This window comes from Ochotona curzoniae, unplaced genomic scaffold (assembly GCF_017591425.1).
Source record: "Ochotona curzoniae isolate NIBS_2020 unplaced genomic scaffold, NIBS_Ocur_1.0 contig_1221, whole genome shotgun sequence".
Classification (NCBI taxonomy): Eukaryota; Metazoa; Chordata; class Mammalia; order Lagomorpha; family Ochotonidae; genus Ochotona; species Ochotona curzoniae.
This window is the reverse complement of record NW_024464993.1, coordinates 338164-357309: the sequence shown is the minus strand read 5'-3', so window position 1 is coordinate 357309 and position 19146 is coordinate 338164. Positions and strand designations below refer to the sequence as shown.

Sequence of the window (19146 nt, the reverse complement as noted above, 5' to 3'; positions counted from 1 at the left end):
ATTGAACCAGGAGATGCAAGATCTCTTTCAGTCTCTCCTCTGTAAATTTTAAAAACAAATCTTTAAAACGAAGCAAAACAAAAGACCTTCTGCTCAATGAAAATGCCTTGTTTTAGGTTATGCTCACAATGAAAGCCATTATGTTGGAACCGATTGAGAATTAGAGGACTTGTTCTGACATGTCACTACATGAACAAGTTCATTTAACTTTGCACAGCTTCAAAGCTCCACTAAAACCTCCATTCCTGGGACTGTAGTGGACGGAAGCTGAGCTAACTCGGACACATGTGCTCACTGCATGCTTCTTTAGTAGAGAATGAAATAAGTTAATTTACCATCCTTCCCTTGTGCCGTAATAAGTGAGAAAAAAGAGTTTTCTTGAGTTATTTTAGACCCTCACGAACCTTCCATTTAGAAAAATGCCCTCAAAATGTCCGTCGGCGATGTACTCCCAGAAAAAAATGACTTCTAAGAGCCTAGCCTAATCAAAAGGCAATGAGATTCCACTGCAGTGAGGAGTCCTCGAGGGCCACGCCCGCGGGCTGTGGTCCAGGATGCAGCCGGGAGCCACGACTGCAACCCGCAACCCGGTTTCATTTCTCCTGAGTCAGCGGACATCATGTCTGGGAGGACCGGAAAAGGGCGCCCTAGCCGCATCACTGGTACCCGATGACGATGGTACCGACTCTCTATCCGGCGTTAGCAACTGGCGCCAGACTCTATGGTCGCCGTTTGGAAATGAGCGCGGGAAGAGGGCAGTCCGTTGGGGCTGTCCAATCAGGAGGCGCCATTCGGGGCAGTCGTCGGTGACTTTCCGAGCCAAGCCGAAATCTCCCGGGAAATGCTTTCCCTTTGAACTGGAAAGCGGCGCGTGGGGGAGGGGATTTGAATGTGGGACTTCCTCGAACCGGAGTACAGCAAGGCCGTGAGCGACAGCGGCTGCAGCCAATCAGCACGTTGGATCGCTGTTGGAGCGCGCATTCGCACCGCCCCAGTGGCGACCGTTACTGGCGTCGCGCGCGCGCGCGTACTCTTAAAAGTCGGTGAGTTCTGGGGGCCTCGCCCACTTCTGCGCCGGTCGCGGGGCGGGTGGGGGAGGGGGCGGGGCGGTGGCACTGGGCGGAGGGGTTCGGAAGTTTGTTTCTCGGCTTATAAAACTCGTCCTCACCTGACGCCTCGCCCCGAGTTTAGGTATGAAAACACCGGGAGACGTTGGTCACGAGGAAGCCCCACTGGGTGGGGCTCCAAAATGGTGGTCCCTTGGAGTTGGAGGCCAGGAACATGGCCACCCGCTGGTTTGGCCCTCCTGAGGATGAAGTTAACCTTATTTTCGTGATGGGGGCGTTTTTCTTCCCCTAACTGCCCGTTCCCCTCTAGCATGGGATCTTTGTCAGTTCCATCCATCCTCCTCCTGTTTATTTTTTCATACTAGGCTCAGGAACGCCACCTGGGTGAGGGCAGGATTCGCCTTCTGTTGAGTTCACGGATGTATCCCCAGTTCTTTGAACGGCACTAGGTGTGCCATAACCACCGTGAATTGAATCCGTTGAGTATTAGGGGAAAAGGGAAAGTCTCCCTGGTCCCGAGGGTGGAGGTGAAGTGTGAAGGGGGCAACAGACAGGAATGGTTACAGCGTAAGAACAGCTAGGGTGGGCGTAATCCCATAGACCACCGCGAACGAGGCAGGAACACTTAAAAAAGAAGAAAAGCAAAGCATTGAGAGAATGACAGTTAAGTAAATTATTATTGTATTACTAATATTGAGAGACAGAATCTAATATTTACTGATTTAGCTCCCAAATATCTTCAATAGTGAAGACTGTGCCAAACCCAATGTCAGGAGCCTGGAACTCCATTGTGAGTGACACTTGCCGGACCAGGCTTCCCATAGGCAGGAAGCTAAAACTGGAAGCAGAATTATGACTAAAGAGGAGCAGGGCGTTAGGAGTTGGGTCATTAAACTAAGGCAAGCCTTGGAACTAGTGGAAGGCATAAGCTATGGAGTATGGGCTAGGGAGAGGTCCAGGTGGCTGACTGGATCACAGGTTACTGGGGTAAGGGCATGGTGGCGTGGGGAATTGGGCGTATGATTACAGAACGTAAGGCTTAAATCACTGGGAAGGAGAGTCACACGAAGTTTAGGTCTCTTTTATTTGTCCTGTGGGTATGACAAAAAACTAGAGAATAGTAAACAGAAATGGTGTTTTGGGGCAATTTCCTTTAACCCATGCTTCTACTTTGTAGTTTTATTTGAAAAAAAAAAAGGAAGATAGTAACATTTTAGAGTTTTTGTGAAGATGATACGAAAATAATTGGAACAGTATCTGACCCAGGAGATCTATAAATGTAGACTGTTAGAACTTTTTGTATTTTAGTCTGATGACACTGAGGTGTTGTGGCAAGGTGTAAAAAATATATGCTGTACAGCCAAAAGCACATTTATTCTTATCTGTCAGCTTACCTGCTTGTTATATTGAGCAAATTATTTTATATCTTTAGCATTTGTTTCCTAAATGTCTGCCTCATTTCACAACTATGCTTGACACATAACGCCCAGCTTGTACTTGGCATATGTTCGCACAGTGGTGTTTTCACACCAGGTTGCAGCCTAGTAGTGGGTTGTGGTGTTCACTTGATAGGTTGTAAATCATCTAAAAATTATAAGTACCACCAACATTGTGGTGTCCTGGATTTAAAAAAATATGATGCTGGCATCCCATTATGAGAGAGGTGATTTAAAGTTTAAATCCTGGCTGCTCTGTTTCCCATTGAGCTCCCTGCTAGTGTGCCTGAGAATGTGATAGATAATGGCCTGTTCTGCTATCCACATGGAGTTCCTACCTTCTGCTTTTGGCTTGTCCCAGCCCCTGCCAGAGTGACCATATGGATGTGAGCCAACCAACAAATGAAAGATGGCTCTGTCATTCTCTCTTGTTTTCTTTTCAAATACAATCTAATGACATGTATGGAAAATAGAAAAAATAAAATGAAGAAATTTAGTGTATTATCGTAGGATTGTTTCTGAAAAAATATATAGACATTTGAATTTATTTCTATATTTAAGATTTTATATTTCTTTGTAGCCTAGTGGGTAAATCCTTACTTTGCAACTTCCAGGAGCCCATATAGGCACCGGTTCATGCCCCAGCTGCTCCACTTCCCACCCAGCTCCCTGCTTGTGGCCTGGGAAAGCAGTAGAGGATGGGCCAGGGTCTTGGGACCCTGCAGCGGTGTGCAAGACTCAAAAGAAGCTCCTGGCTCCTGGTTTCGAATTGGCTCATCCGTGGCTGTTGCAGCCTCTTGGGTAGTGAACCCGCAGATGGAAGATCTTACTGTATTTCCTTCTTAGGTATATCTGCCTTTCCAATAAAAAAAATTTTTTTTTCGTTATTTTTAAATTTTTTAAAAATTTCATTTCAAAAAGCAGGTCTGTTATCTGTGGTCATGACAATTAAAATCTGTGCTAACGCATGGCAGTCTATTACAACTCTACAAGTAAAAAAAAATCTTAAAATTTTTTGGAAAGATTTGTTTGAAACAAAGTTTGAAAACAAATAAAGGCCAAGTTAGGGAGATATTTCCATCCACTAGTTGACTTCCCAAATGGCCTCAGTGGCTAGAGTTGGACCAATCCAAAGCAAGGAACTTCTTTAGGGTCTTTCCCATGGCTGTGGAGGGGCCTGTCCTTGGGCCATTCTCCCCTACTTTCCCAGGTACATTAGCAGGGAGCTAGATTAGAGCAGATGAGACTCAAAGCAGTGCTCATACAGGGTGCTAACAGCATTGGCAGTGACTTTACTGCTGAATCACATCACGATCTCTTCCCACAATATTGTTTAATGCATTAGAAGGATAACAGAATGACTGAAGGAAAGCCAGGCATCAGCTTCTGTAACCAGCCAGTTCCCCCATCATCAGTCTCCTCTTTGATGCTATCTATTTGACCCAGGGACGGGGATAATGTTGTTTCCTTCCCAGACCATGGAAGACACCCAAGCCATCACCTGGGATGAAGAGGAGGAGGACACACAGCAACCCAGCTACTCTTCAGGGGGCAGCTCAGAGCCCGTGGGGCGACTGCATGTCTTCAGCAGCAACTATGGACCAGAGAAAGGTCAGAGCGAATTGGGTGCTAATGTATTAGAATAAGTCCTTTTATTTTTGTAGGGAGGTACATGGAGGATGGCAGGAAACTTATGTATGCTTCAAGATCCTAAACATATTTCTACTGGAACTGGACAAGATGGGACAGATTGAGTTGATTTTTTTTTTCCCAGGCTGGTATCCGGGTCTTAGTGGGGGTAATTTTATTTGGACAGGAGAGGATAAAGAGATTCAAATAAAATCTCATGGAGAGAATAAAGAGATTTAAATAAAATCTAGAGCTTAATAGCATTAATGATTGTACAATAATGTGAATGTGTGTACTGTTCCTGAATTGTACACTTAAACATTCTGAAAAAGTAAATTTTGTGTTATGTATATTTACCATAATTTTAAAAATGTCCGATGCACACAGGTGGGGTTTTGTGCAGAAATAATGTGTTGTATGTAATATTTTTTTAAGATTTATTTTTATTGGAAAGTCAGATATACAAAGAGGAGGAGAGATAGAGAGAAGAACTCTGTACAATGATTCACTCCCCAAGTGACCACAACAGCTGGAGCTGCACTAATCTAAAGCCAGGAGCCAGGAGCCTCCTCTGGGTCTCCCACGAGGGTGCAGGGTCCCAAGGCCTTGGGCTGTCCTCAACTGTTTTCCCAGGCCACAAAAGGGAGTTGGATGGGAAGTGGGCCGCTGGGATTAGAACTGGCGCCCATATGGGATTGCACAGTGTGCGAGGCGAGGTCTTTAGCCGCTAGGCTACTATGCTAGGCCCGTAATCTTTAATTCCTGTGTTTCCTAGGATTTTTTCTCATGCTTGAGGAGGGGGCCTGAGTAAGTAGTGGGGTACCTGATAGGAACATTTTCCTAATGACAGGCCATGGTCTTAGAACCCGTCTGCCTTTCTGATGCCTAGATTTCCCACTCTACCTCGGGAAGAATGTGGTAGGCCGGCTGCCTGACTGCTCGGTGACACTGCCCTTCTCATCCATCTCCAAACAACATGCAGTGATTGAGATCTTGGCCCGAGACAGAGCGCCCCTCCTGCAGGACTGTGGGAGCCTCAACGGTACTCAGATCCTGAGGCCCACGAAGGTCCTGAGCCCCGGGGTGAGTCATCGCCTCAGAGACCAGCAATTGATTCTCTTTGCTGACTTGCCCTGCCAGTACCATCGCCTGGATGCTCCCCAACCCTCTGTCTCCCGTGGCCCTCTGACTGTAGAGGAGACTCCCAGGGCCCAGGGAGGAATTCAACCTACGAGGCTGCTGTTGGCTGAGGACTCAGAAGAGGAGTTGGGTAAGTTTGCATTTGGGAGGGTGATGAGGAGGCAGGGATGCCATAAGGTGGTCACTTACTCCTCTCTCATCGTGGCAGATTCTCATTTGAAAAAATGTGTGATGAAAGATCCAAGGAGTGCTTTCTCCCCTTGGGCAACAGTTGTACCAGAGAGGTGAGTGCCAAAGGGTTAATGCTTGAATCTTCAAAAGGACCAAGAGCCAAGGGCTGGAGACTCAGTCTCTGAGCCAGAGATAGGGAGAGTTAAGCTGGGCCTCTGTGGTACAGGGGATCTTCTTGAAGTTCGTGAATCGTGTATGTTGTGAAAAACTTGTGAATGCATTTCACCATTTTCTAGCACCCAAATTAAGTGACCTTCCAAGTTGATTTTAAACAAACATTTTTTTTTAAAGATTTATATTTTTTTAAAGATGTATTTATTTTTATTGGAAAGGCGGATATACAGAGAGAAGAAGAGATAGAAAGGAAGATCTTCTGTCCGATGGTTCACTCCCCAAGCGGCCACAACGGCTGAGCCAATGCAAAGCCAGGAGCCAGGAGCTTTTTCCGGGTCTCCCACACGGGTTCAGGTCCCAAAGTTTTTGGCCGTCCTTGAGTGCTTTCCCAGGCCACAACAGGGAGCTGGATGGGAAGTGGGGCTGCCAGGATTAGAACCCATATGGGATCCCGACGCATACAAGGCAAGGACTTTAACCACTATGCTATTGCGCCGGGCCCCTAAAGATTTATTTTTATTTTAATTGGAAAGTCATATATACAGAGATAAGGAGAGACAGAGAGGAAGATCTTCCATCCCCAAGTGGCCGCAATGGCCAAGGCTGAGCTGATCTGATCTGAAGCCAGGAGCCAGGAGCTTCTTCCTGGTCTCCTACATGGGTGCACCGTGCCAAGGCCTCTGGCTGTCCTCAGCTGCTTTCCCAGGCCATAACAGGGAGCTAGATGGAAAGTGGGGCTGCCGGGATTAGAACCGGCGCCCATATGGGACCCCAGTACATGCAAGGCAAGGACTTCAGCCTCTAGGCTACCACACCAGGCCGCTCCACAAACTTTTTAAAGTTCTCTTACGTTTACTCTGCTGATTTTTTAGAGTGCAGCCCTAATGTGCCCAGCACTGAACTAACTGCTAGAGAGAGAAATACACAGCTGTGCCTGCCCGCTGCCAGGGAGCTCCCAGGCCAGTGGGCTATGCCCATTTTCCTGGGAAGTCAATTCAGTGAACTCTTGTTCTTGTCTTCTTTCCACAGCGATGAAGAGGGGCTTTCTCCTGCCCCTGGTGGCCCTGGGCCATCTTCTAGCTTCAAACTGGAAAGTGACACAGATGAAGAAGAAGGGCAGCTCTCAGCAGCAGAGGAGACCTCCTCAGCTGCCAGAAGAAGCGCTGCCATAGTGGCCAAGCAGCCCAATGGGGTGGCAGCAAAGCAGCAGCCTGCTGTGACAGAAACTGGCAATGACACAGAAGTCCAGAAAAATGCAGACAATAGGCTGGTTCCAGATGGGGTGATTCTGGAGAGGAACCAAGCACCTGCAGAGGAGAGTAATTCAGATGTGGATGACAACAGGCTTCCCAGGAGGCCCACCGTGAGCCATGTGCAAAGGGCCCAGCCTTCAGACGTCATGGACAGTGACACTGATGTGGAGGAAGAGAAAATCCCTGCCACCCCAGCTGTGGTTCCTGTGAAGAAGAGACATGGCTTCTGTGGAGTTGGTCCCAGCAGCCCTGGAGCACTCGGCCCGCAGGAGAGCCAAGCTGGTGGTGACGCAGATGGGGAGGAGAGCAAGGCCTCCCTTGCCATCCCTCTGGTGAGAAGCCAAGCCCCTATGGTGATCAACAGTGACACAGATGAAGAGGAAGAAATTTCAGCAGCACTCACCCTGGCCCGACTGAAAGAGAGCCCAGCTGCTGGATGGAACAGAGATAGACATGTGGAAGGGGACAGAGGCCAGCCCAAGGTCCTTCTGCACCAAAACCAGAGCACCTCTGAGAGAGACAGTGACACAGACATGGAGGAGGAGAAGGGGGTGCCAGAGGGACAAACTGTCCCCAGTGGTCACACTAACAGGAATGGAACTCTATATACAGCACACTCAACCATGAGCGCCCCTCCTCCTGGGGAGAAAGACATAAAGGTGGAAACAGAGATGAGCTCACCTGGGATCCACCTGCAGAGAAGCCAAGATTGCACCACAGTGGTCGTCAAGACAGAAAAGGAGGAGGAAGTATCACGAGAGCCAGCTGTTGGACATCTACAGAAAGGCCAGGTGCTGGGGGAGACAACAAATCAAATCAAGGTGGAAGCAGAGGGTGACCCGGCAAAACTGGGTTGTGAAGCAGATGCGGAGGAGGGCACATCCTTAGCAGCCTCAGTAGTGACAGATGCAAAAAAGAACCAGATTCCAGTGAAGGAGGCTGCAGACACAGACTATACTACAGCCAGGCAGGAGAGCGCTGTTCAGTTGGGGGCCCAGGATAGGTCACCTGTGGCCCAGGTGGAGCAGAACTTTCTCCCTGTCTCAAAGAAGAACCTCACAGATGAGGTAGTGGACACAGGTTCTCCAGGAGGAACTACACAGTCACAAAGAGAGGGCGCCCAGACCCCCATAGGAACTGAGAGAGAGCTGCACATGGGCAGCACCAAGGGCTTGGAAGAAGACTCTGATGGTAAGTGCTGGCTTTCATCCTCCTGGACCTCTATATCAACAGTGGTTATAAGGGTTGGGTTTCAGAGAGAAGAATAAAGTGAGGCATTTAGGATTAGGTAGATTTCTAATGATCTGCCCTATATTCGTTCCCACTAGATTTTGATGATCTGGAACTTCAGGCCACCCAGTGCTTTGTGGACAGGGATGTACAGCACCTGGAAGGTGAGGACGCCGATGGGTCAGGTCCCAGTGCCAGGGGAAGGAGGGAGATTAGACAGATGGTCCTTGAACAAAGTGGAGGCTGGTGTGGGAGGGAGGCAGGAGATGGACCTAGGGGTCCTATGGAGGAGCTGTGGCCATGCCATCCTTTCTTTTTTCTTTTTTCCAAATTTTTTTTATTGTATTTCATTTTATAACATTGTTTCATAGGCTCTGATGTTCCACTATCCCCTCCGGGTGCCCTCCGCCCATGGTGGATTGCTCCACCTTGTTGCAGTATTAACAGTTCAAATCCAGTCTTGTTTCTTTCATTGCAAGCATGTGCCATGCCTAAAGTCCAGCATCTTACTGTCCAGCTCAATTCAACAGTTTCTTGGGGAGACCAACTCTGGTCTAAAGGCATAGCTAGCAGAATATTGTTCTGACCAATTAAAAGCCATAACATAACAACAACAGTTTCCAACATTATGGGGTTAATTGACATTTTATTGAATGCCATCCTTTCTTGTGCCACAGACCTGAATGTGGAGGATGAAAGCTTGTTGAATCTGCCTCCGGAGCCTGGGTCTTCCTGTTGTAGCTCAGGTACAAGAAACCGTGTTACTAACTTGGCATCCTTTCCTTCCTTCATCTACTTGCTTCTTCCAGGTTGTATTTGGCTGGTGTTTGTTTCTCTCATCAGAAAAGAAGTGTCGTGTCAGTTCCAACTCATAGACCAACTAGTTTAGATGTTTCATTTTGTTAAGATTTATTTTGTGTGAATAGCAGAGTTACAGAGAGGTCTTCCATTCACTGGTTCACTCACCAAACAGCTGCAACAACGGCCAGGGCTGGGCCAAGCCAAAGCCAGGAACAACTTCTAGGTCTCCCACATGGGTGCATAGGTCCTAGTGATTGGACCATCCTCCATTGCTTTCTCAGGCACATTAGCAAGGAGTTGGATCAGAAGTGGAGCAGATGAGACTCAAACAGCAGCACCTTTATGGGATGCCAGCGCTGTAGGCGGCGGCTTTGCCATAATACCTGCCTCTAGACTCTATAGATTATATTTTAATAGATTGAAGGACCTAGTGCGATAGCCTAGCAGCTAAAGTCCTTGCCATGCATGTGCCGGTAACCCATATGGGTGCCAATTCTAATCCCAGTGGCCCCACTTCCCATCCAGCTCCCTGTTGTGGCCTGGGAAAACAGCTGAGGGCAGCCCAAGGCCTTGAGACCCTGTACGCACATGGAAGATCTGGAAGAAGCTCCTGGCTCCTGGCTTTGGATTGGCTCAGCTCCAGCCATTGCGATCACTTGGGGAGTGAATCATTGGACGGAGATCATCCTCTCTGTCTTCTCCTCTCTGTATATCTGACTTTGCAGTAAAAATAAATAAATCTTTAAAAAAAAATTGAGGAAGCTGGGCCCGGCGCAATGGCGCAGTGGTTAAGGTCCTCGCCTTGCACACCTGGGATCCCATATGGGTGCTGGTTATAATCCCGGCAGCTCCACTTCCCATCCAGCTCCCTGTTTGTGGCCTGGGAAAGCATTAGAGGACAACCCAAAGCTTTGGGACCCTGCACCCGCGTGGGAGACCCGGAAGAGGCTCCTGGCTTCGGATTGGCTCAGCTCCAGCCGTTGCGGCTGCCTGGGGAGTGAATCATCAGATGGAAGATCTTCCTCTCTGTCTCTCCTCTCTGTATATCTGCCTTTCCAATAAAAAATAAAATACATCTTTAAAAAAAAAATTGAGGAAGCTTTCCTGTGAGGGTACAGGCTTTTTGAAATAAGTACTAAACATTATGACTAATTACTATATTTCCAGCTTTCTTTTAATAATTATTTTAGATTTATAAGGAGTTCATTGCAATTCTTTCTCAGTATGTTACCTTTTCAACCTGCCCTCCTCTCTCCTGTCTACTTGCAGCTACCATGGATGTGTCATGGGAGCTCATGGCTACCCAGCCATTCTGTACAACAGAGTCTGACGCCTCTGAGACCCAGTCCACTGCCACCCACCCCGAGGCCCACGGATTCTGCCTGTCTCCACCTAGCACAGTACCACAAGAGCAACGTGCAGAGAGCCCAGAACACACAGAGCTACTGGGGAGTCAAGGCAGAGCGATGCAGACTATGGAGAAAGACATGGGTACAGCCAAAGAAACAGCAGACAGGGTGACTCCTGAGAGAGGGCCATGCGAGAGGGACACCAGCCAGCTGCCACCAGGAGAGCAGGAAGCTACGCTGGGAGGGGGACAGTCCACTAGGGAGGTAGAGGACAGAGAGCAACAGCAACTGCTAGCTGGAGACACTGAGAACCAAGAGCCTGACCACAGGGAGGAAAGTGCAAGTCCTGAGAGGGATCAGGAGAGTCTGCAGGTGGAAATGGAGACAGCCGAGGAAATACAAAGTAGAGAAACAGAGAAACAGACCCTTGGGAGTGAAGTATTTGAGAGAGAAGTAGAGAGGCCTGTGCCAGAGAAAGAATGTGAGCCAGCTAGGTTAGAAGTGACCCCAGTAGGAGAGAGGAGAGAGCAGACAGAAGGGAGCCAGGACCAGAGAGAGCAGGCCTCCAGTCCCAGACCACAGCCTGGAGTAGGGGAGGGGGAGCCTCAGGGACTTGCCTCCACTCCCATAGTTTCTGAGAGCCAGTCAGGTGGAGGAAGGGGAGCCCCAGGGAGCCCCACAAGGCAGTTGAGAGGTAAGTGTCAGCAGAGGGAATCCCAAGATGCTATGCAGCCTTCCTGATCATCAACCCATGAGCAAACAGCTGCATAGAACTCAGCCACACTTTTTGTTTTCTGCCTAGACCACTTGAAATGCAACCTGTCACGTGATGAGACTTCCAAGGTGAGAGCTGCCCTCCTACCTGCCCCCAGCTCAGCACTGCGACCCTGCAGTGGCCCTTCCCTTCAGCTTGCTTTCATTTCACCTTCCCCCATATCTGCAGTTTTCTCTACTCCTGGGTTGGCTTCTGTCGCACTGCTTTTGACTCCCACAGTTTTCCATGTTTCCCAACTTGTTGCTCCCTCTACCTGACTAGAAAAAGAAAGTCCTTTCTTTGTGCTTTTCTCTCTGTGCCTGCATGGTTGCCTTTACCGCCACTATCCATGTGTGGGGTCATAGCAGGAAAGGTCTGTGGGAAAGAGAACTGTTTCCTTCCCAGGAAGTCCCAGGCAGAAGAAATGCCAGGAAGGCATCTGTATTCTCTCTTCTCACTACCACCGTGCCTTGCTTTTCTCCCTAGGGTGATCCAGAATGCCCAGATGCTTGTCGGCCTGAAGCCTTAACCCCACTCCCAGACCCTCTTATCTCTCAGGACCAACAACATCCTGCCCCTCAGCCCTTTCTTCCTCCTTCCCCACCTGCTTTTGAGTCATCCATTGTTAGGACCAGGCAGAATGGAAATCAAACTCCAGAAAGTTCCTTGTCCTCAGAGCTGGAACATGAAGTCAGGCCCCAGAGGTCCTCTCCAGTTTTCTCTGCTGCCCTTGAACCTCACCCTCCCACTCCCCCAGAGCAGTGTGATACCCCCAAGCCCATACCTCGGGCTACTATGGGTAGGTCACATAGGTCCTCTATTAAGACCCTTGAACTGGCTGAGCTCACAGTCCCTGACTTCCAGCCATCCACCTCCACAGAGCAGTCTGACATCCCCAGACCTACAGTTCGAGCTACTCGGGGCAGGACCCACAGGTCCTCTGCCAAGACACCTGAGCCAGCCAAGCCTCCTGTCCCCACAGAGCAACCTGATACCTCCAAGCCCACACCTCGGGGCAGGGCCTGTAGATCCTCTACCAAGACCCCTGAACCAGCTGAGCCGCCTGTCCCCACAGAGCAGCCTGACACCTCTAAGCCCACATCTCGAGGCAGGGCACGTAGATCCTCTACCAAGACCCCTGAACCAGCTGAGCCTCCTGTCCCCACAGAGCAGCCTGACACCTCTAAGCCTACATCTCGAGGCAGGGCGCGTAGGTCCTCTACCAAGACCCCTGAACCAGTTGAGCTTCCCATCCCCACAGAGCAGCCTGAAACCTCTAAGCGCACATCTCGAGGCAGGGCACGTAGGTCCTCTACCAAGACCCCTGAACCAGCTGAGCTTCCTGTCCCCACAGAGCAGCCTGACTCCGCCAAGCCCACATCTCGAGGCAGGACATGTGAGTCCTCTACCAATACACTTGAACCAGTTGAGCCTCCTGTCCCCACACAGCAGCCTAACACCCCGAAGCCCACACCTCGAGCCACTCGGGGTAGGACACGTGGGTCCTCTGGCAAGGCCCTTGAGCCAGCTGACCCTCCTGTTCCCCCTGAGCAGCCTGACACCCCGAAGCCCACAGCTCAAGCTACTCGGGGCAGGACACGTGGGTCCTCTGTAAAGACCCCTGAACCAGCTAAGTCTCCTGTCCCCACAGAGCAGTCTGACACTTCTAAGCCCTCATCTCGAGGCAGGACACGTGGGTCCTCTGTAAAGACCCCTGAACCAGCTAAGTCTCTTGTCCCCACAGAGCAGCCTGACACTTCTAAGCCCTCATCTCGGGGCAGGACACGTAAATCCTCTACGAAGACCCCTGAACAAGTAGAACCCATAGCCTCTGATCTTGAGCCTTCCTCTACCAGGGACCAACCTGTCACCCCTAAGGCCATAGCTCAGAGTAATCAGAGCAAGACACTGAGATCTTCTAGATCAAGTGTTGTGCCAGTTTCTGCCACCTCTGAATTTCAGTCAGCTGTCACTGCAGAGCAACAGACCCTGCAGCCCATTCCTCAGGGCAGTAACAGCAGGGCACAGAGGGTTACAAGGAAGCAGAGTTCACCCAAAGCTCCTGTTGTCCACAAGCCTTGCTCTGCACTCCCTGAGCCTAAATCCCGATCATCAAGGAACCAAAGACAAGGAGCAGTGAGAGCAGCTGAGTCCCTTGGGACTGTCCCTGAACCTTCTTTTTCCCAGCCTCCTGGGGTACCTACTCATGCTCCCCAGATCCAAAAGGTGGAAGCATCAGACATATCCGAAGTCGCCCAAGAGCTTCCGCCAAAGGTCTCTTCAAGCTGCAAGAGGCCTTCATCATTCATTGATTCACCCCCACGTCATAAACGACTCCGCAGAGGGCAAGTGTCCCCAAAGACGGTGTTCCCCAGGGAGGAAGAAGAGGGTGCTTCCGAGAAGCCAAGGAGGGAAGAGGTGAGGAGCATGGTGGGGCCGCAGGATGATGAGTGGACAATGGTCCTGGCTCAGAAACTCTTGCTGAGACCTTTATTACACACAGGACATAGTGGTTCCAGGACCAGGCAAGAGAAAGAGAGGCCAGGCAGAGAAGGAACCCCAGGAAGTACCAAACCGCAGCCGCCGACGGACCAAACCTCTTGAGCCATCAGCAGCACCCAAAGTATGGGTAGGGGCCATCTGGGGCTTTGAGGGAGGATGGGAGGAGACCCCGGGGGGTAGGGTGAGGAATGTCAGGGCCTGGCATTGCTTGCATGGCACTCTCACCAAGACAGGTGAACCCCTCCCACAGGTGCTCTTCACAGGAGTCCTGGACCCTCGTGGAGAGCAGACAGTGCTGGCCCTTGGAGGGAGTCTGGCCAGTTCAGTGGCAGAAGCCTCCCACCTGGTCACTGACCGAATCTGCCGCACTGTCAAATTCCTGTGTGCTCTGGGGCGGGGCATCCCCATCCTTTCTCTGGACTGGCTGCATCAGGTGAGGAACCTGACAGAGGACAGTGGACAGAGACGAAAGTGGTGGGAAGAAAAGGGATGGAAACACAAGGAATTTGAGAGGTGAAATGTTTGATTGATGAAGAAAAACGTTTCTAGAACTATACAGATGCTGGACAGGGGAGCAGGGCACAGCCTGGGCTGAACACTGATGCTGACTGCTGTCTCCCTTAGTCCCGAAAGGCTGGCTGCTTCCTGCCCCCAGATGAGTATGTGGTAACTGATCCTGAGCAGGAGAAGAATTATGGCTTTCGCCTTCGGGATGCCCTGAGCCGTGCCCGGGAGCGAAGGCTGCTGGAGGTAAATGGCCACCTTCTGCCCTGGGCTTCAGCCCACCCTCCAGAATCTCCCAACAGCCCAGGAGCTCTCAGTGGCGCAGAGACAGCTCCTCCTTCCCCCTTTTCTGTCTTAGGGCTATGAGATTCATGTGACCCCTGGAGTCCAGCCACCACCCCCTCAGATGGGAGAGATCATCAGCTGCTGTGGAGGCACCGTCTTACCCAACATGCCCCGCTCCTACAAGGTGGGACTGATGGGTTCTGCTGGGTCTGGTGATGTGGCTAGAAAGGGGTGATGTGATGAGGAAGAAAAGGAGGTAGAATTGTAGAATAGTGCAAGGGCAGGAGAAAATATATGGTATAGAAAGAAATTGGAGGGCATGTATTTGGTGGCAGTGCACAGGAATCCCATACGTGAATGCAAAATTCAGTTTCCCTCCCTACCTAGCTTCCTGCTTAGTTTTGGGCCTGGTCCACCTTGGTTACTGCTGGCATTTGGGGAGCAAACCGGCAGATAGATTTCAGTCTCTCAAATAAATTGGGAGCTGGCAGATGGGAAATTTCTGTGTCTAAACTAGATGGATGTATGGCTGGATAGATAAACAGACTAACTTGAAGGGAGTAGATGAGGGAAAGGACAGGAAGCAATGTTGTCTTTCATCTTAGAGTTAAGAAAGAACTTTTGTAAAAAAAAAAAAAACACTATAGGAGTGAGAGATCTACTCATACCACATGAACTTAGTTTTTTTTATTTTAATATTTTTAAATATATATATGCATATATAGAGAGAGACAGACAAAAGCACAATACAGGGAACCCTTCTATATCAGCAGCCACATTAAACAGTTTGGTCTAAATTATGTTATATTTGCTCAATAATTTTGTCATTTTCTTTGTGAAATATTTTAAAGATTTATTTATTTTTATTGGAAAGGCAGACTTAAAGAGAGACAGAAAAGATCTTCCATCCACTGGCTTACTCCCCAAGTGGTAACAATGGCCAGAGCTGCACCAATCTGAAACCAGGAGCCCAGAGCTTCTTTCTGGGTCTTGCATATGGGTGTGCAGGGACCCAAGGACTTTGGTCATCCACTGCTGCTTTCTCAGGCTATACGCAGGGAGCTGGATGGGAAGTGAAGCACCTAGGACTGGTGCCCATGTGAGTTGCTGGTGCTTGGAAGTGGAGGATTAGCCAGTTGAGCCATCATGCTGGCCCCCTAATGCCATTTTTAAAAAGCCTCATTCATATATTAATTCAAAAGATAGAGTAACAGAGAAAGGAGATAAGAGAGAGAGATTTTCTATCCACTTTTTTTCCCCCAAATGCCCAAAACATCTCGGGCTAGGCCAAGCCAAAACCTGGAGCCAGAATCTTTGAGTCTCCCACATGGGTGGCAGAGGACCAAATACTTGGGCTCCTATCCACTGTCATCCTAGGCACATTGGGAGGAAACTGGATCAGAAGTGGAGCAGCTAGGACTCACCACCAGCACTCCAGTAATGGATATTTAGCATTGCAAGCAACAGCTTTACTTACTGTGCCACAACACTGGCCCTTAGAATACACTTATCAACCTTCAGCACAACTGACAGTTTGTTAGTTATTTTCTCCATGCCATTAGTCAGATTTCACTAGTTTTCTGAAAGATGCTTTTATAATTTTCTATTCAAGATGTAAAGTATGGCTGATGCATTGCTGCCATTGTTCATCCCATCTGTTAATTCCTTGTTTCCCCAACCCATAGCCTTTTTATACTGTGACTTCGTACAGAAATTCAGTCACTTGTCCTTTGCAATGTTCCGCAGGTTGAATTTTGATTTTTGTTCTATCATTTCTCTTATTTCTTTACCTTCTGTATTTCCTATAAATTATAGTTACTTTTAAAGGCTTGCATAAATTCAGATGCAATTTCCCCCCACAAAAATATTTTGTATAACTCTTTGTCAAGGAGTTACTATTTTGGTGATAATGACTAGTGGGGCCAACAGTGTGGTACATCAGGTTAAACTTATACTGCCTTCAGTGGCAGCATCACATATGGGCACTGGTTCCTGTTTAGGTTTCTCCACTTCCAATCCAGTTTCCTGCTGATGGCCTGGGAACAACAGCAAAAAAAGACCCACTTGTTTGGGCCTCTATCACCCTTGTGGGAAACCTGGATGAATTCAGCACCTGGCCCAGCCCTGGCGATTGCTGCCATTTGGGGAGTGAACCAGCGATGAAATGATGAAATCTCCTTTCTGTAACTCACCATTCAAATAAATAATTAAAAAGGAAGAAGAGGAAGAGGAAGAGGAAGACCATTGAATCTTGCACCCATTTCTAGGATCCTGCTTCACCGCTGACTTCCTATCTGCTCTGTCTCCCCCAGCCTCACAGAGTTGTGATCACATGTCACCAGGACTTCTCTCGCTGCTCTGGCCCACTTCGCCTTGGACTGCCTGTGCTGTCGCCCGAGTTCCTGCTGACAGGTGTGCTAAAGCAGGAAGCCACGCCAGAGGCCTTTGTCTTCTCCACTTTGGAAATGCCTTCCACCTGAAAGTTCCAGCAAAGAATTAAAATAGAATTTGGAATAAAAGACTTCTTAAGACTTTAGAAAAGTTTGGGGTGTGGGGTGTACTGGTGTAACTTGCCCTACAGAGACATTCATTGGGGACCACAGATTTTCTAACGTGGCTATTAATCCCAGGCTCAGCCCTCTGGACCATTCATCTCTAGCCAGACTGCTGTCATTAATGTTCGTTAATGGCACACAAAGTGTCCTGTCTGCTTGTTTGGAAGCCATCTCCTCCTACTGGGATTCTCTTTAACTTTTAAAGATAACAGGACAACTTTGGTGTCAGGAACTTAAGGGATACTTGGAGTAGATTTGAGGATGCAATTACAGTTACTACTAAAATACTGTCCTCTTCTGGCTTCATGTGGTTACAGGGAACCTCTGACTCTGACTTTGAGCAAGCCTCTGCACTTTTCTGCCCTGATTTTCCAGCATTTACAAAATTACAGCTTAGGTCTGATCTATCAAAATAAATATTCACTCTGTGCCTTATGGTGTAGTGCAAATTTTTTTTAAATATCTGGGTCTTTTTAAGAAATGGTTTAAATTTGTTTTAACTTCTCTTTGAGGCACATTATGCACTACTTAAGTTTTAAAAGTTGATTGTTTTCAAAGATGTGGAGAAGTTTGAACTATATACAGCTGGTGGGAGTGTGAAATGATTCAATCTCCACAGTAAACCGTTAAATGGTTTCATAAAAGTTAAGATATAAAATTACCATATGACCCAGCAATTCTGCTCCTAGGTATATACCCAAAAGAATGAAAACACTTTTCGTTTGTGAGTGCTCATATCAGCACTTTTCACAATAGCCCAAGAAGTGCACAATGCAAATATTCATCAACAGATGAGTGGTTAAACAATTGTAATCTATTCACATAAAAGACTGTTATTCAACCATTTTTAAAATGGGTTGAAGTTTTGAGAAATTGCTACAGTATTTTGAGTATTTTGCTAAGAAGCCAGATGCATGAGGAAACATTGAAGGGCTCCATTTATATGAAATACCCAGAATAGGTGAATTCATAGAGACCAAAAATGTAGACGGGTGATTCCCAAAGGCTGGGAAGAGGAGGAAGCAGGGAAAGAATGAAATGGATGTAGGGTTTATTTTGAGTCAAAAGTGTTTGGGAACTAGATACAGGTAATAGTTACATATATTGCAAATGTACTAAATGCCAGTCTAAACTGGTCAATCTATTTGTGTGTATCTCTCTTCAATAAAAAGACTGTTAATGAGTTTTGTACACATTTTTAAAAAAATATTTAATTAAAAAGGCAGATCAGATTCACAGGAGAAAGATCTTTCATCTGCTGGTTCCTTCCCCAAACAGTTGCAACAACTGAAGTTGAGCTAATCCAAAGCCAGGAGTTTCTTCAGGGTCCCCCATGCGGGTGCAGGGTCATGAGGCTTTGAGCCATCCATCCTCTACTGCTTTTCCAGGCCACAAACAGGGTACTGGATGGGAAGTGGAACAACCAACACACGAACCAGTGCCCACATGGGATCCTGGTACTTGCAAAGTGAGGATCGAGCCATTGTGCCAGGCCTCCTGTACATTTTTTTTTGGGGGGGGGGGGCGGTAAATGTAAATTACAGTTCAGTTTGGAAAATGATGTGATAGAAAAATGAAGAGCCACTATACCTTTAAAAAAAAAAGGATTTATATTTATTAGAAATCTCAAGATCAGATTTACAGAGAGGGAGACAAAAAAGTCTTTTCATCCACCGATTCACTCTCTAAATGGCCACAACAGCCAGAACTGAGCCCCTTCAAAGCCAGGACGCACAAGCCCCCTGGGTCTCCCAGAGATGCAGGGTCCCAAAGGCTTGAACCATATTCCTTTTATTTTTCCCAGCCACAGACTGGGAGCTGGACAGAAAGTGGAGCAGCAAAGCAGTGTACACAAGCCCTGATGTAAAATGAGATTAAGGCAGCACATTTGATGCTGTAGCAGAAGAACAGGACTAACTGGACAACAACCCCAAGCAAACGAACACAAATAATCTCAGTGAATGGAGCCAATGGACATTGGGAGGGTGACATCATCCTTAGATTAGTGAAATCAGCATTTCAGAACTATCCAAGCCACTTGGACAGAACCCTCGGAATATGTACATATTGAGACTTTGGGTTGATATGAGGTGGAGGTTCCTTATCCCTGGGTACTGGGATGTATGGAAAGTCATGAGTGCGTGTCTCCTTTGTTTTTCCCCTTCCTCCAGGAACAAGAAATGGCAAATTTGGAAGTAATAAATTCACCCAATTTTCTCGAACCCTTGATCATTCCCACCCTGATCAACCATGTAATAATTTTAAAAATAAAATGAAAAAGAAAGTGGAACAGCCA

At 48.1% G+C, this 19146-nt stretch overlaps 1 protein-coding gene across 4 annotated transcripts; it reads left to right on the top strand.

The window, feature by feature from the left end:
• Positions 1-706: 706 nt before the first annotated feature.
• On the top strand, positions 707-18033 carry MDC1 (mediator of DNA damage checkpoint 1). 4 transcript variants are annotated; one of them, XM_040996820.1, is made up of 16 exons: positions 708-1043; positions 3979-4114; positions 5022-5402; positions 5481-5556; positions 6647-8061; positions 8199-8264; positions 8778-8846; positions 10171-10944; positions 11053-11093; positions 11491-12493; positions 12689-13422; positions 13508-13627; positions 13757-13939; positions 14131-14256; positions 14369-14479; positions 16608-18033. In XM_040996820.1, exons 2-16 carry the CDS (start codon positions 3982-3984, stop codon positions 16773-16775), a joined length of 5400 nt encoding a protein of 1799 aa, XP_040852754.1. In that variant the 5' UTR covers positions 708-1043; positions 3979-3981; the 3' UTR covers positions 16776-18033. The 4 variants fall into 4 exon arrangements, with proteins under 4 accessions (XP_040852752.1, XP_040852754.1, XP_040852753.1 ...); XM_040996818.1 differs by having other exon boundaries at positions 707-1043; positions 11491-13422; XM_040996819.1 differs by lacking the exon at positions 708-1043 and adding an exon at positions 1134-1191 and having other exon boundaries at positions 11491-13422.
• The last annotated feature ends 1113 nt before the right edge of the window (positions 18034-19146 follow it).

Bases quoted from the DNA above. Each gene is read 5' to 3' on its own strand.
- MDC1 (XM_040996818.1), top strand. From the start codon at position 3,982: ATGGAAGACACCCAAGCCATCACCTGGGATGAAGAGGAGGAGGACACA. The intron at 5,403-5,480 runs GTAAGTTTGCAT...TCATCGTGGCAG, and splicing joins GGACTCAGAAGAGGAGTTGG to ATTCTCATTTGAAAAAATGT. The intron at 14,257-14,368 runs GTAAATGGCCAC...TTTCTGTCTTAG, and splicing joins GGGAGCGAAGGCTGCTGGAG to GGCTATGAGATTCATGTGAC.